This window comes from Rhamphochromis longiceps, linkage group LG14 (genome assembly GCF_057381845.1).
Source record: "Rhamphochromis longiceps isolate RC_006_pf linkage group LG14, R_longiceps_female_GT1.1, whole genome shotgun sequence".
Lineage (NCBI taxonomy): Eukaryota > Metazoa > Chordata > Actinopteri > Cichliformes > Cichlidae > Rhamphochromis > Rhamphochromis longiceps.
Genome location: NC_140570.1, coordinates 29871991 through 29886972, shown reverse-complemented (window position 1 = coordinate 29886972; position 14982 = coordinate 29871991). Strand labels below are relative to the sequence as shown.

General features: G+C 39.5%; 1 protein-coding gene across 1 annotated transcript; it reads right to left on the bottom strand.

Annotated features, from left to right (window-relative positions):
* Positions 1–12017: 12017 nt before the first annotated feature.
* On the bottom strand, positions 12018–13741 carry LOC146654351 (uncharacterized). Its single transcript, XM_085380954.1, has 2 exons — positions 13412–13741; positions 12018–12525 (listed from the first exon to the last, which is right to left on the bottom strand). The coding sequence occupies exons 1-2, from the start codon at positions 13723–13725 to the stop codon at positions 12255–12257; spliced, it is 585 nt and encodes a 194-aa protein (XP_085237080.1). The 5' UTR covers positions 13726–13741; the 3' UTR covers positions 12018–12254.
* Between the last annotated feature and the right edge of the window lie 1241 nt (positions 13742–14982).

The window sequence follows — 14982 nt, the reverse complement described above, 5'->3', positions numbered from 1 at the left end:
TCTACGGGTCGCATGGAAATCCACAAGCCATCAAGGACTGCTTTCAGGGAACATGTTACTTGTAATCAAACTGCTCTAAATCCAGTCTGATGAATTAGTAGTTGCATCTTTCAGTGATAAATACCTGTCACTCAAGATTTGTCTTATGGGGCTGATGTAGCATCATTCAGGATAAATGGGAACACCTCTTGCAATTGAATGGCCTTACAAATATTGACATATCTGTCAGGCTGTCTAATCCTTAATGATGACTTTGGGAGCCTATAGGGACATCATCTCTTCACCAAATCATATGACAGATTTTTCTGGAAAATGCTGCTAAAGAGACTTAGAGGGCTGTGGGTACAACATTTTGTAGCATATTTCATTAGCTGTGCTAATGATAACAGTAAGCCAAAACTTCTAGTATATCCAACATAATACCTATATTTACACTGAACAGGTCTGCTGTATCATTTCACAGACAAACTACAGGTTTAGCAGTTTTGTTTGTATTTTGTGTACCATATTAGCAATGAGCTAATATGCCCCCTACTGTAACTATTGCAACCCATTATTGCAATTAGGAAAGAAGCTCTTATGTGAGAGTTTCTTTTGAAGCACCTATTAGAGTAGCTCTTTTTAAAAAATGTTTAAATTCTACAGGCTTTAACACATCTGCAGCCTTTATTAACTCACATTGCCCGAACCATTATCTTTCATCGAGACACTGCATTAGTAAATACAACACTCAAAGCTGTTTGACTCGGTTCCAATTAAAGCTCAGCTGTTTTACAGGATGACACATGAAATGGGAGGCTAAAGCTCCAGCTGTAACGCTACATCGCTCATTGAGAGCGAAATGCAAATGCATTTTGTATTTGCCATGGTAATGCAGTTGTAATGACAAATGTCAACATTTGTAGATATGATTAAATAATTGGAAATTACTTTTTTATTGGGTTTCAAGGAATGTTGATTCTGCAAAAGGGTACCTTGTGCTTACTGGAGCAGCGAACTCAGCTCCACTGAGCTGTATCATTCGAGGTGGTGTGTAATTAAAATCAGGGTTTTTGCCTTGAAAGACCGATATGGCAGAGCACTGTGCTAACTGTGCATCTTATACTTCTGCATGTTTGTACTTGTTGACTGGATACCATCAAGCAGCAGATGATGGCGACAAGTAATGCAAACTGTCATAATGACAGCTCAGTGAGAATATAGTCCCCATTTCATTTCTTCAAGTTATTGATTTGGCAAAAATTGATTATGTCTTGAAATGTCTTTCTCATGGATAAATGGATAAGTAGAAATGGAATGATTGGCTTGAGATGTATAATGGGTTATTATGTTTGAATAAAGGGATGTCAATGCCAAGATGCAAGTGAAGAGGGTCCAAAGGAACAGTTAAATGATGAGGGTGAGATGAAACCCGACAGAGACCACTATTAACAAAAACAGCCCTAAGAGGGTCAATTATTAGTGTCTTTTTAAACAGTGAATGAATGCAAAAAAAAGCCTTTCAGCATTTCATCACACATATTTGTTGATGTTGTCCCATGGGGAGAGCTAAGGAATAAAATGATTTGTAAATGCCCTTGTTGTTCCATTGGCTCCCTTTCTCTGCTTTCTCTTTGATTACAAAAAAGCTAATATAAAAGGCCACGTCTAGTAATGAGGCGACCCGACCAGTTCTGCTGATCAATGGGGAGCTGAGCCCAGGCTGGGTTTATTGGCAGCCACTTGGCAGCTTGATTGGGTTGGGTGCACCTGTATTGTTACTGTAAATCCTCCCTCACTAACCAAAGCATTTAACTGTAGGATTCGGAAAATGCTGCCAAAAGCCGTCCCTTAATTATTGCAGCCATTGATTGTTTTGTGTCATTTTTCAGTGGATTTAATGTTTTCATGCACATGTGTATGTGTTTTGTGGCCACATTAACAAAGAGGTAACTAAGATATAATTAATATTGATATACTTAGCATTTTATAATACATACACTCTATACTGTAAGTATTTTTCATTAGGTCCTATGCTTTAGCACATTCAATTTCAATTACAGTTTCGTAAACATTATTGTTCCTAGTTTCTTTTTTATTTAAATGAATTCAAATTGTAGTTAATTGAACAGAACATGATGTGCCTCTGTTCTAATGTACAAACAGTTTAGTACATTTCTGCTTGTTTGTACCAGTGCACAAAGGCTGTCCTAAAATAGGAACCACTGCAGTGTGTGATCATTTGCAGATAGCAGTGTGCAGAACTTTCCCCCCTCCAACAAGAAATTATCCACACATTTGCTGTGACTGTTTTTAATGAAATGTCACCCCGAGGCCTGAAGATCACAGTCATTCAATATTAGTTTTGCCTTGTCCTTGTCCCCTGTATACACAGATTTATCAAGATCAGGATTTTTAATATTACCTTCTATAGACGATGAAACTTTCCAAATTCTTTGCAGTTTGATTTTTGAGAAGAGATTTATTTAAGTTGTTGAACTGCTTGTGTTTTAGTCTTTGACTTCTCAAGACTAACCCTTTTATGTATGCTTTTTTTTAAATGTTGGCAATTAATTTAACACACTAGGTGTGATTCTAACATCACACAACCTTTGCACCCTTTATGGCTTATGTACTAACCTTGTTGGATACCTGTTGCTTGCATGAAAATGATCCTGAAGATAAAATAACTAGAAGACCGTATACATGCACTCCTAAGGTAGACCTCAAAACCTCCAGATCAGGATGCAGCTCTCAAAATCATGCAAAAAGAAGGAGCTGGGTTGTGGAACAAAATTCAACCTCTCTGAACGGTTGAGGGAGGAAATAATTTAACAAAATTCACAATATCATCGCAAACGTGGTCATGTTCTTTCATGATGTGGAGAAATATGACTTTCAATACATTTTTGTGGACCAGCATAAAAGTTATTTTACTGATGCTGGAAGTGACAGCAAGCATGCAGAGATACATGCACTGATAGGTTTGTAGTGAAATTTAGATGGCCTGTGTTGTAATCATTTGATAGAACAAATGAAAACATATGAGCAAAGCAGCAGTAGAGAAGAACAATAGAGAGTGTCAGTACTGCTTCACTTGACTGTGCAATGATGGCACAGGGGAAGATACAATACAATACACCTGCTGATATCTCTGTGGTTCAAAAAATAAATTAGAATTAATTTGTTTGACTCAACTTGTGTCTATCCAATTAATTAGCTAATTTCCAGCAAAGTACATCATTTAGAATTAAACTTGTAAAAGTAGAGAGGTTGTAAGTTCAAAGTCAAAAATTTTGGTTGATGGAATTTCACAAAAAGACAAAAAACAAGTAAAAACAAAACAAAGAAAAAACAAAAGGTTTGACAGTGTACTGAAAACTGCATCTTAGTGACTTTCATGACACACAACCACAAAATAAAGGCTCCTGAATTTTAAAACATGGAAAAATAAATCAGCAGAACTGGTGAAGTTTAAAAAAAGTTCCTATGAAAAACATAGAGGCTTTGTTTTTTCCCCCCAGTTCCCCCACTGCTGAAAGAGAATTTTTTAATCCTTGCTTTCTGCTGTCAAGAGTCCATGAAATAAGTACAGGAAGGGTAGGTGCCTCTAAAGTCAGCATAAATGGACATCACACTCATACTGTGTTTTGTGAAAGGTCCACATGAAACTAAATAATGTCTTTCACTCTTTGATTATATGTTGTTGTTCCAAGAAAAGAAAATGCTACATTTGCATTTGGGAATATAGTAAAATTGTTAGTGTACAGCCCTCTATTTCAGTTTTCAGTCCTGTCCATAGTTTCAGGTGGTGGATATGTAAAATAAATACCCATGTGAAAAATACGTGAATTTGAAAACCCTTTTTTCTGTTCCTTTTCCATATGGATATTATGCCCTTCTGACCCCGTACATTTTGAATAGGGAACATTAATAAGTGGCAGAGAGAAAACCTCTCACCTCTGGGTTGGTGGCCTCTGTCATGTTGAATGTATGTGCTGGTGACACATGATGAGAAAAAAGCTTAATGCTTTATGAGAATAGACATTTGACCTGAGTGTGGCACTAAAGTAAAGTACCTCTTGATGTCTCTCAGGTATAAACTGTGGTAGACAATAAAGTCAAACCTAAACTATTACAGTTTTTAACATCACACAGCTGTGAATGAGACTCCTGTTTTGTCCTGTAATGCATTTTTTGTTTTCATCACTGCCTGTTGTCGTATTTTATGGAAACTGCCCATCACTATTTATTTGATATGAAAAACAATATCACTGAAGGCACCCCATTCCATTAATAACGTTGTGTTTTTGTTGTTTACCAGTTGCTTGCTATGACATTTAATTTGTTTATTTAATAAATGCCCCTGTTTATAAGTCGAAAAATGAGCCAACTCACAACAGATATTTTTATTTATTTGGGAAGAAACACTTTAAGCAATCGTGGTTTTATTGAACTTCTCGATGTCTACTGATTTCATCTTCTAGCCTTGTCAAGACAACAGATGAGTCATTATGTGCAACAATTAACTTTGATCTCAAAACAGTTTCACAATAAATGTTCATCAGCTGTGAGATATTTATGATTTTTGCTCCATCCACTGACCAGAATCAGTGACATGTGAGTGGCAAGTGTGTTTGTCGTTCAGATTGAAAGATGATCATATTTTGCAAATCTGGGCTGAGTGTGTTGCCGAGGACTCACTGATATACGAGCAAGAAGGAGCTCAGAGTTGGAGATGAATTCACTAATTCTGGTGAAGATGAGACATTTCTGAAAAGAGGAAGAATTGTACAGCAACGTGTGTGCCCACAGCGGCTGCTTTGTCCGGGCTTTAAAGCAGATGAAAGTCTTACAGGAGTATGTTGCTAATTGAGTGGAGTGGACAGTGTGCATCTGCGTCACTGCATGTCTGAGCAGGACAGATACTTGTACTCAAATGTCAGCTTTCTTCTCCACACCGTGAACTAAAGGCAATGCCTCTCTATCTTGTGTTCTTGTCGTGTGTTGTTACGTGTGTGTGTGTGTGTGTGTGTGTGTGTGTGTGTGTGTGTGTGTGTGTGTGTGTGTGTGAAGGAAAGGAGGGGCAAGCACGTTTGATCTGACAAGTTCAAATTGAATCAAATGTGATGGGTCTGGAGAGGACATGAAGAACGTTTTTGATGAGTTTCTTTTTATAATACTGAGAAAGAAGAGTTGTTTGGATCAAAACTTTATTGATCCTACTGATCCCTGATGAGAACATCGACGCCATCTTTCTTTTGGTGTTTAAGTATGAACACAAAGTCCAAACAAAATGCAATCCTGCAGATAATTAAAGAACCTTTGTAAAGCAAGTAACAACATAACTCTACCTGTAGTTACTAAATTTAATACAGTAATGTATTACCGTACTGAAAAATGCAATGTGATTACAATAACTTTGGAACATGTTCCAACACTGGTTGTAACATGAATGCAGTGAAGAATCAACTCAGTCCTATCAGAAGGGATTAAAGTGAGATTTGGTAGCTTCATTTTAGTAGAGAGAAAATCAACCAATAATCCAGAAAAATGCATCACATAAAAATTTATTTGCATGCCACTGAGTAAAATAAGTATTTGATCGACAAGCAGAATATGGCTTCGTACTTGGCGGAAAAACCCTTGTTAGCAAGCACAGAGAAGACGTTTCTTGTAGTTGGTCACCAGTTTGTACACATATCAAGAGGGAGTTTAACTCTCTGCTCCTTACACAAACTCACTAAATCTGTTTTTTGGCTGTTGCTTGGCAACTCAAAGCTTCAGCTCCCTCCACAGATTTGAGATTGAGGCCTGAAGACTGGCTAGGCCACTCATTGACCTTAATGTACTTCTTCTTTAGCCACTCCCTTTGTTGCCTTGGTGGTATGTTTTAGGTTATGGTCATGCTGGAAGACCCATCCACAACCCATCTTCATTTCTGGGTGAGGGAAAAAGTTCTCATTGAAGATTTTATGGTCTGGGCTGCTTGTGACACAGAAAAAAAAACTCCAAAGCATATTTCCATCTCCATGCTTGACTGTGGGGATGTAATTCCTTGGATCATTTCTCTTCCTTCAAACACACGGGCCAAGTTGATGCAAAAGAGCAAAGTTTTGGTTTGCACTTCCTCCCCAAACCTCTCTGAATCATTTAAATGTTCTCTAACAACTTTTAGACAGGTGTGTACATGTGGCTTCTTGAACAGGGGGATTTTGTGATCCTACAAGATATCAGCTGATGATGTGTGTTACCAATGGTGTTCTTTGTGGCTCTGGTCCCAGCTGCCTTTGGATCATCAACAAGATCTGCTTATCCAACTCCTTTCTCATGACCACCCTAACTGCATGTGACAAGGTCTTGCAAGGAGCTCCAGACCAAAGGCAATTAATAGTCATTGTATATTTAAATTGCTATAAGTAACTTGTTGGGCTATAATATGTGAAACATATGTCAAATGCATCCCTCATGGATGACATAAAGTCATCTCTCCATCTCCATCTCTCTCTCCTGCTCTTTTATTTCTCTCTCTTGCTCCATCTCTCTCTGCTGCTCATCTGTCTCCTCTGTCACAGACTTCTCTGCTTTTGATGATAAATCAGCCTGGTGCAACGTGTAAGGATTGGCACAATTTGTTAAGATTTTGAGGAGTTTGAGAAACTAACCTTAAGCATAAAATAAAATTTACTATCAGTAACTTCATAGCACCCGCCCAGCAGTATATAAACTCCGTCATGCTAGCTAGTACGCAGTACCAGTTATTCTAAGCGACTGTAAAAAGTCAGCACAACGAAAACAAACTACAACTAAACTTGGTTTATATCTGACACAGATAGACAGCAGGTCATAACTTCTTACCTGAAGTTCAGTTCCTCTGCCACTATGACCGGCGGCCGCCTCGGGTCTCTCCTCCTCTTGACTCCCCTTTCCCTTATCCACCTGCTGGCCTCCACCACTTGCTGATGTTGCTAAATCTGTGGAAGCTATGCCATAGCTACCGCCAAACAATTCAGTTATTTTTACACATTTGGCAGCGTCTGCCTGAAGGGCTTGTTTCTTTTTGGCCCTAATTTTTTCTGCACCTCCTTTCCTTTTTTTGTTCTCCATTTTCTTTAGTTCATCTATAAGATTGCTAAACAAGGGGGAGGGTGCATCCGACCTCCTCGGCTGTAATTGGTCCAGCCCAGAGTCGATCATGACCAATTGGCCAATCCAACACCTTTCATTATTTATACCCTTCCATAAAAACAAAAAATCGCCAGCAGCCCACCGGGCAAATGCCCGGTATGCCCAATGGCCAGTCCAGCTATGTAGATAAAGATAACACAAATCAATTCAAAGTGCTTTTTAAAAATTAATTTACTTAGGAAATAAAATGTGTTTGATGATCTGAATCATATAACTGTGACAAATATGCAATAAAGTAATAATCAGCAAGAGGACAAAATACTTTTTCACTGCACTGTAATTAGTCATTAACTCAAAGTACCGGAACACCATTCTAGATGGTTCCGGCCCATTTTAATCCCCCCCAGTAAGTGATGATGGAGGACGGTTGGCTAATAAGTATCATGCTTGGGATTGGCACATTTGTTAAGTGTTGTGCAGTAGAGCTAAAAAGCAGGAACAATAACAGTGGGGACCAAAGGTGCAGCACTATTACGTATCCTTATTTTTCGTGGTATTGTATTTTATCTTTACTGTAATTCTTTAATCTCTTAAAACTCAAGCTTGAAACGACTTTATACTCAAGCAGATACCTTTCCCTATAATTCCAAAATTAAATCCCCATGGGAAATCTACCAGACTGGATGCAGTGGCAGACTGAAGACGGAAACAGAGTTTAATCAGTTGACAATTCTGTCTGATGTAGGTATAGAGTGGGGTAGCACATTTCACTTTGAACGGTAGCAACAGTCAGCCATACAGTGTGGGTTGCAAATGTTTGAAATCAAGTTTGACTGCAACCAAAGACCCCCTAGGTGGACCTGAAAATGTTTTGTTAGTCACCAAAGAGAGCAGAAACACCTCCCTCCCCCACCTGTATTCATTGGAGTCTGTGTTCCTTCTGGTTTGGGTTTACAAATTCATGGCATCACAGTCATCCTGCAATGTTTTGAATTCTTTGATCAGAAACCCACCTTCATGAAAAGACCTTGAAAAGTTATTTCTTCTGCTCATCACCTTCTATTCTGACTGATGTGGCACTCTACGGAGGTAATCATTTCAATGTGTAACAGAGCTTTTTTCGAATCTGACAGTTCCCTCCCCAGTGTTTGTGGGGTAGAGAAGTGTTGCTCCAAAGCTGATGGGAAAGACTGAATCTTTTATAGTCTCTGCGTTGAAGCAACTTAGAAAAAACTAAGTGAGATGGGAGGCAGTTTTTTTAAAGGGTTTAACATCTTATTTTTAGCAGTGAGGAGAAAAAGGCATGCTGACATGAGTAGCAGTACCACTAGTCCCCCGTGATGGAGAGGCACACACAGCGCTGCCTCACCGTTCGTTGTCAGTGCTTTGAGGATGCGACATTGGAGCTTGATCTTCCAGCTCAAACCCTGAGGGAGATAGCAAAGGACTCTGCTACGTACATTTATACAACACACTCCGCAAACATTATTTCACCATTCCTTCCAATTATATTGAATGTTGGAGAAAATGCTCACCATTGTTCATAGTCATTATGCTGTCTCTACCTTCCCATCACTCGTTCCATTTACCTGTCACTACATCTTACCTCATTGTTTTTCTTTACATGTTTTCATTTTAGGCAGTTAGCCACCTGCCCCCAGTAAATCAATCACTTCCCAGTAAATCAATTTACCCTGCTGCAGTGAGAACTTTAAATTGATCTGCCCCATAGTGAAACAGTTGTGTGACTAAAAGAAAAACAAAGACGAGAAACCTCCAGTGATAAAAAAACAAAATTTTTACAATTACAGTAAATATGAAAAAGAGTCAAAAATAACTTAGTTTTAAACATATAACAACACATTAGAGAATCAAACTATATCTTTAAAAAATTATAAAAATATTCAAGGGTCACATTTTGAAAAAAAAATCTTATCTGTCTTTTATATTAGACATAGGTAAGCATCGCTGAGTAGTGATGGGATTTCCGGCTCTTTTTACAGATCCGGCTCTTTCGGTTCGGCTCACTAAAAAGAGCCGGCTCTTTCGGCTCCGAACCGGCTCTTCAGGTTGTTTTGTTGCTTTAATTAATTTATTATTAACAATAATATAAAATTATGCACAAAAGGAATTACTAACGTAAAAAAAGTGGTTTTATTTATATATGTTTATATATAAATATATGCGGTGGCCCCTAGAGACAAAACACGTACAAACTCCAAAACACATTTCTAGCATGAACTGAACTTCCAAAGCAGAGCTACTAGATCACTTAAATTACACAATTGAAAGCATGTGTGTATTGTTTGTGTATTTATACACAGGCACTCATATATATTCAAATAATTTAAAAAAAAGTTCATTTACCTGTTACTACCACACACCAAATCCGGTCGTTGGTACTTGCTGGCTTGTGTAGCCACAAGATAACAAAGGCTCAACACTGCGCCCAGCATCCTGGAGCACTTCTGTTGTCTTTTGTACGTGTTTTGAGTTTTTATGTGCTTCTGAGTTTTTATATGCTTCTGAGTTTTTACGTGCTTCGGAGTTTGTACGTGTTTTTACGTGTTTTGGAGTTTTTACGTGTTTTGGAGTTTTTACGTGTTTTGGAGTTTGTACATGCTTCAGAGCTCGTACGTGATTTGAAGTTTGTATGTGCTTTGTCTCTAGGGGCCACCGTAAATATACTTTTATTTATTCACTCCACATAAAATGTAATAAATAAATCACATAATACAAAAATCAACTATTCACATTTCAAGTTTTAACTATTTAAATTTTCAGCTTTTTTCTTTTACAAATTTAAAGTGAAAACAACATAAAACACTGCAAACCACAACACAATTAAATATAAATTATAATATGAAAACAAAAAGAACATGCATATTCTCTGTCATATGGGCCTGCATGAATAAACTTTCTGAATCCTTTATCATCTGCAACCGAAAATAGTTGTGGATGATTACTATACCTTTCTAATGTTGTTGTCCCTGCCTCTCTTTCTCTCTCTCTGGCTCTGTTCCTGTGCTACTGAGTGTAACTACCGCCCCTCCCCCCCTCTGCCCAGCGTAAAGCACAAGGCTCGCTTGCAGAGTGCAGCGGAAAAAAAGTGCGAGAGAGAGGCTGAGAGAAAGGAAAAAAAAACAAAAAAAAAAACGTGACGGCTCGCGATAAGGAGCCGGCTCGCGTCGTTCACGTCAAAGAACCGGCTCTAACGGTGTGTTCACACCGAACGCGATGGACGCGAATAGAGCGTCAGGTTTACATGTAAAGTCAATGGAAAGGCGCGATGACGCGCGATTGCGGGTCCCACGAAAATTCGGAAGCAGATTTGCGTCGCGAAAACGCCAAAACGCGTGAAACGCGCGTCAGTGTAGCGCGTCTGGCGCGTTTGACTCGCGAATAAAACCACGCGCGTGAGTTTTTGTGTTGCATTTTGTGCATACGCGCGTTTCGCGTCTACCGCTCGAGTTGGAAAAATCTGAACTCCAGCGTCAAATCGCGCCGCGACAACCAATCAGGAGCCTGGTGACGTGGCTGTTACCTAGGTCAAAGGGGCAGATCCAGCCAAAGCCTTTCATACTTCAATGGAGGGGAAGGCTAATCAATGCGGTAGCAAACAACTCGGAGCTGTACAACACCAGCTGCTTTCAGTACCGAGACAGGAATAAAAAGGACCGAGCTTGGAGGAAGATATGTGAAGAGATCGGGCAACCTGGTAAGTTCATTCATTTCTCTTTTGAAAGTTTTCACTGACCCGGGAAGCCGCACAAAAGCTAGCAAGCCACCGCTATTTTCCCACTGACGTACAAATACCGTTCTGCTTTTATGCATGTTGTCATTTAGGAATATATTTTATTGTTTATTAATAAACAGCACACAGTGGTCCCGCTGTTCATCCGTCACTGCTTTGCTTTTTCGCTGATTTTTTATTGCACAGTACAGCATTGCATTCTGCAGCCTGATTGACAAATCTCCTGCGCTTGCCAAATTTATCACGTTTGGTTTTGATAACCATCGCGTCCAATAGAAAAAACAGCACAAAAACACCCATAACTATGAGCCTCATTCGGAAATAGACACCTGCACCGTGAGGGAAAAAGGCGCACGAAAGTGGCGGGCAGATGAAGACAAACCGCGGCATAATAATACTTTTACGTTTTGCAATCTACAAAGGTTTGCACTTTGAGAATCAATTGTGAGAACTGTGACCAGGGGCTAGTTATTCTGAGAACCCCTGCAATAAATGAGGGACCACTGTCTACTCTACGATTATTATATCCAACCTGTTAACATTTAATACTGTATTGATAGAACCAACTGATTCTGCAGCAGAGCATCCCCAGTCCCTGAGCTCCTGCTGCTGCACCCACAGATATGTACAGCAAGCACTGATACCTTTTTAGTCGGTGGGATTCCCTTTTACTAAATATCTACAACCAATCTGATTATATCCTGTTATTGTTTTTTTTTTTTTTTCAATGTTGAAATTAAAATCTAGTAGCAGCCTTCTCATTTCTTTGTGTTTTGTGCTGTTTTACAGGCCCACAGAGGAGGACGGCTCCGAGGCAGATGAGGGACGGGTCCCAGGACGGTCCATCGGCGGTGGAGCTGGCCATCCTGGAGTCCCTGAAGAGGCCACACCAGTCTCCAATGGAGCATTTCCTCCTCAGCCTTGTTCCTGCTCTGGAGAGCAGCTGGTCCTTTTTATTCCTGTCTCTCTGTAAATTCTTATATTTTATATATTTATGTTTAATGTTTTTCTGTTTGAGAATTTTAATATTATTTCAAATAAATGTTTATAATGACTAATGTCTCAGTTCTACTACACAGCAAATGTTGGCACACAACTTGACACATGTAGAATTTATTTCATATTATACTAATGACAAAATATACTGATACAGTGGAATGCAGAAGTTTGGGCAACCTTGTTAATAGACATTATTTTCCTGTATAAATCGTTGGTTGTTACAATAAAAAATGTCAGTTAAATATCATACAGGAGACACACACAGTGATATTTGAGAAGTGAAAAGAAGTTTACTGGATTTACAGAAAGTGTGCAATAATTGTTTAAACAAAATCAAGCAGGTGCATCAATTTGGGCACCACAAAAAAGAAATGAAATGAATATTTAGTGTATATCAATGTGTGTGTCTCCTATATGATATATGGGGTGCCTTTGTCTGGACGTGCTTCCCATCCAGAGCTGCACAGCACAGAGGAAAGTTCCAGCGCTCCTGGAGTCCCTCTGTGATGGACCGCCAGTCTCCAGGTGAAGGCACAGCCATGAAGTCGTCCACTAGACAGTCCCAGATGGACGTCGCTGCCTGGGGGGTGATCTGGCTCACCGTGGACACACCGACTCTGAAACTGAACGCGATGGTCCTGAAGGAGTCCCCGGTGACAAGGAACCTGGACAAAATTGTTCAAAATCAGTATTATGTGTACTGCAGTTACAAAATACATTATTCAAATTCCAAAATACTTTTGTGATGTCAGATATAAATCACAAAACTTAAATCTTACATAAAACATTTTGTAATTATAAGGATAATTACAAAATGTATATTAGATAATATCTAAAACAGTTGTGTTTTGTTTTAACTTTAACATATCATAATTTGATTGGTAGCAACTTTCACAACTACAGTGAGCCAATCACTCATAATTCCTAAACATGTCAATCAGGTAGGAATGAAGTGAGACATTAATAGAAATAAAGAGTTGTGTGTTGACATGTAGCCCTTTCCTTGCTTAAATCATTAATATTTTTGAAAAATTAATCTGTGATAAGACAGCTTATCAAGATAGAACCATGTAACTAGAGATGAACCAAACTGTTCAGTTTTATCTAACTCTGTTTTAATAAAGGCTGTGACCCCTGCTATAGAGTCTGACAGCTGCAGGGATTATATACAAATATTCAACTATCCCAGAATTAAACCAGGTCTAAATAAAAAGGAGTGAGTATCACTACAAAGGTTAACTCAGTGGTCCTAATGCTACAGTTTGATATCAGCAAACACCGAGCGCATACATTGATGTGACACCACAGCCATGCTATCATTCAAACACTGATAACAGCATAAATCGAATTAAATCGGGACTTGATGAGAGCTTCTGAGTATCACTAGAAATATTATAAAGAGTCGTCTCTGTACCACAGTTTGCTTTCAGTAAACACCGACAGCATTCACTGTTAGCATAGCACATCCATGTTAGCAGTGTATAACTGGATGGATTAGCATATTAGCACAGGTATCAATAAAGGACTACCGTATTAAATAGTTTTACTAACCTCAGGCAGACGGACAGGCGCTCTGCAGGTGGGATTGAGCGTCTGTAGTTGGTGTCTAGGCGGGCGATGCTGGGACCGACGAGGGAAAGCAGGTCCTCAAACTGGCCGAGTGAATGACGGTGATAGCGCTGGAATCGGCTGTCATCCAGGCGCAGCTCCTGGAGCAAGTGGTGAAACTCACCAAACTGCTCATGCCTCTGGAGGACCTGATGGACCCAGGTACGGCGAGGACGTCTTTTACGCTGCTGCTCTGCTCTCCACAGTACATAGAGAAGGGAGACTCTCTCTTCAAGCGCTAGCTCGATAGCTGCCATCTTGCAAAGATACCGGTCTGGCACAACTCCCTCCCACATTCCTCCCACATTTCCGGTTCACGCGCGTCAAATATTTTGACGCGCGATGGATTTTTCTTGGACACGCGTTGAGACGCGAATGTACACGCGTCAAATTAGGGGCGTTTGGGGCGTTTTATTCGCGTCCATCGCGTTCGGTGTGAACACACCGTAAGAGCCATTTCGTTCGCGAACGACCCATCACTATCGCTGAGGATTGCTAGAAATCTACTGGGCTAATGGAATTCCTCTGAAGAAACTAGTGCATTAATGGACATCAGGGATCATGGAGAACTCCCTTACATGTTAGTTGTGCACCTGCTTTTGCCAGCTGTGCTCTTCCAAAGCTAAGAGGCACATTATTGGCACGGTCAGTAGGGGTTGCACTGTGCCATGAGGTGCTACAGGGAGCACAGATTTAAAAGGTGACTGTTAACCCTGAGTGGGTTCCTTTGTCCCACCACAGAGGAGGGAAACTTAAGCTTAACATCCAAAATAGTGAGCATTACAAAAACACATCAAAATTTACCAAACCGCTACACATCAAACAGCTGGTGCTGTTTAACAGTACAAATTATAAATAATAAAGTGTGACAACCACTGTAAATACCTCATTCACACAGTAGTTATGATTGTGGGAGCTGTCCAAGATATTCAGGTATTTAACTCCTCTTCACAACCCATTATAGCAAAATGCAGGATTCATTATCAAAGCCCAGTTTCAGCAGGAGCTGAAGTTTTGTTTGTTGCTTCCAGCAGCTTAACAGTCTTCCATCTGAGTTTATTAAATCCTGGCAGCAGCACACAACAGCAGAATCAATGTTCATCTCTAAAGCCTGTTGTGCACATTTAAATCTCATGGAGTAACAGAGGTCACTTCATTAATCACTCGTAATTATCAATTATATCTGACATGGAGAGATTTATCAGGACGCTAAATGACATTTACTTTCCTTGCCAGCAGTGCAGACAGCTGATTTGGTGTGATTATACTGGGGAAGCATATACGTCTTAATATATAGCAGGCTTAATCTTAATCTTTATATATAGTATAGTAAAGGTATCAAGAAGGATCAAGCAACTCCCAGTTCACTCTCAAGGTAACACTACTGAGGTCTCTCCTGACTCATGTAAAAGTCTTTATTTTTACACAAACCTTTCAACCTTTTTAAAACCATATGTAACTCTGCCTATATAAATAGTTCATTAATTTTGATGGTTGAATGGAAATGTTCTCAG

Coding starts and splice junctions, on each gene's coding strand:
- LOC146654351 (XM_085380954.1), bottom strand. CDS start 13,725: ATGGCAGCTATCGAGCTAGCGCTTGAAGAGAGAGTCTCCCTTCTCTAT. Junction 12,526..13,411: donor CGCCTGTCCGTCTGCCTGAG/GTTAGTAAAACT, acceptor AATTTTGTCCAG/GTTCCTTGTCACCGGGGACT.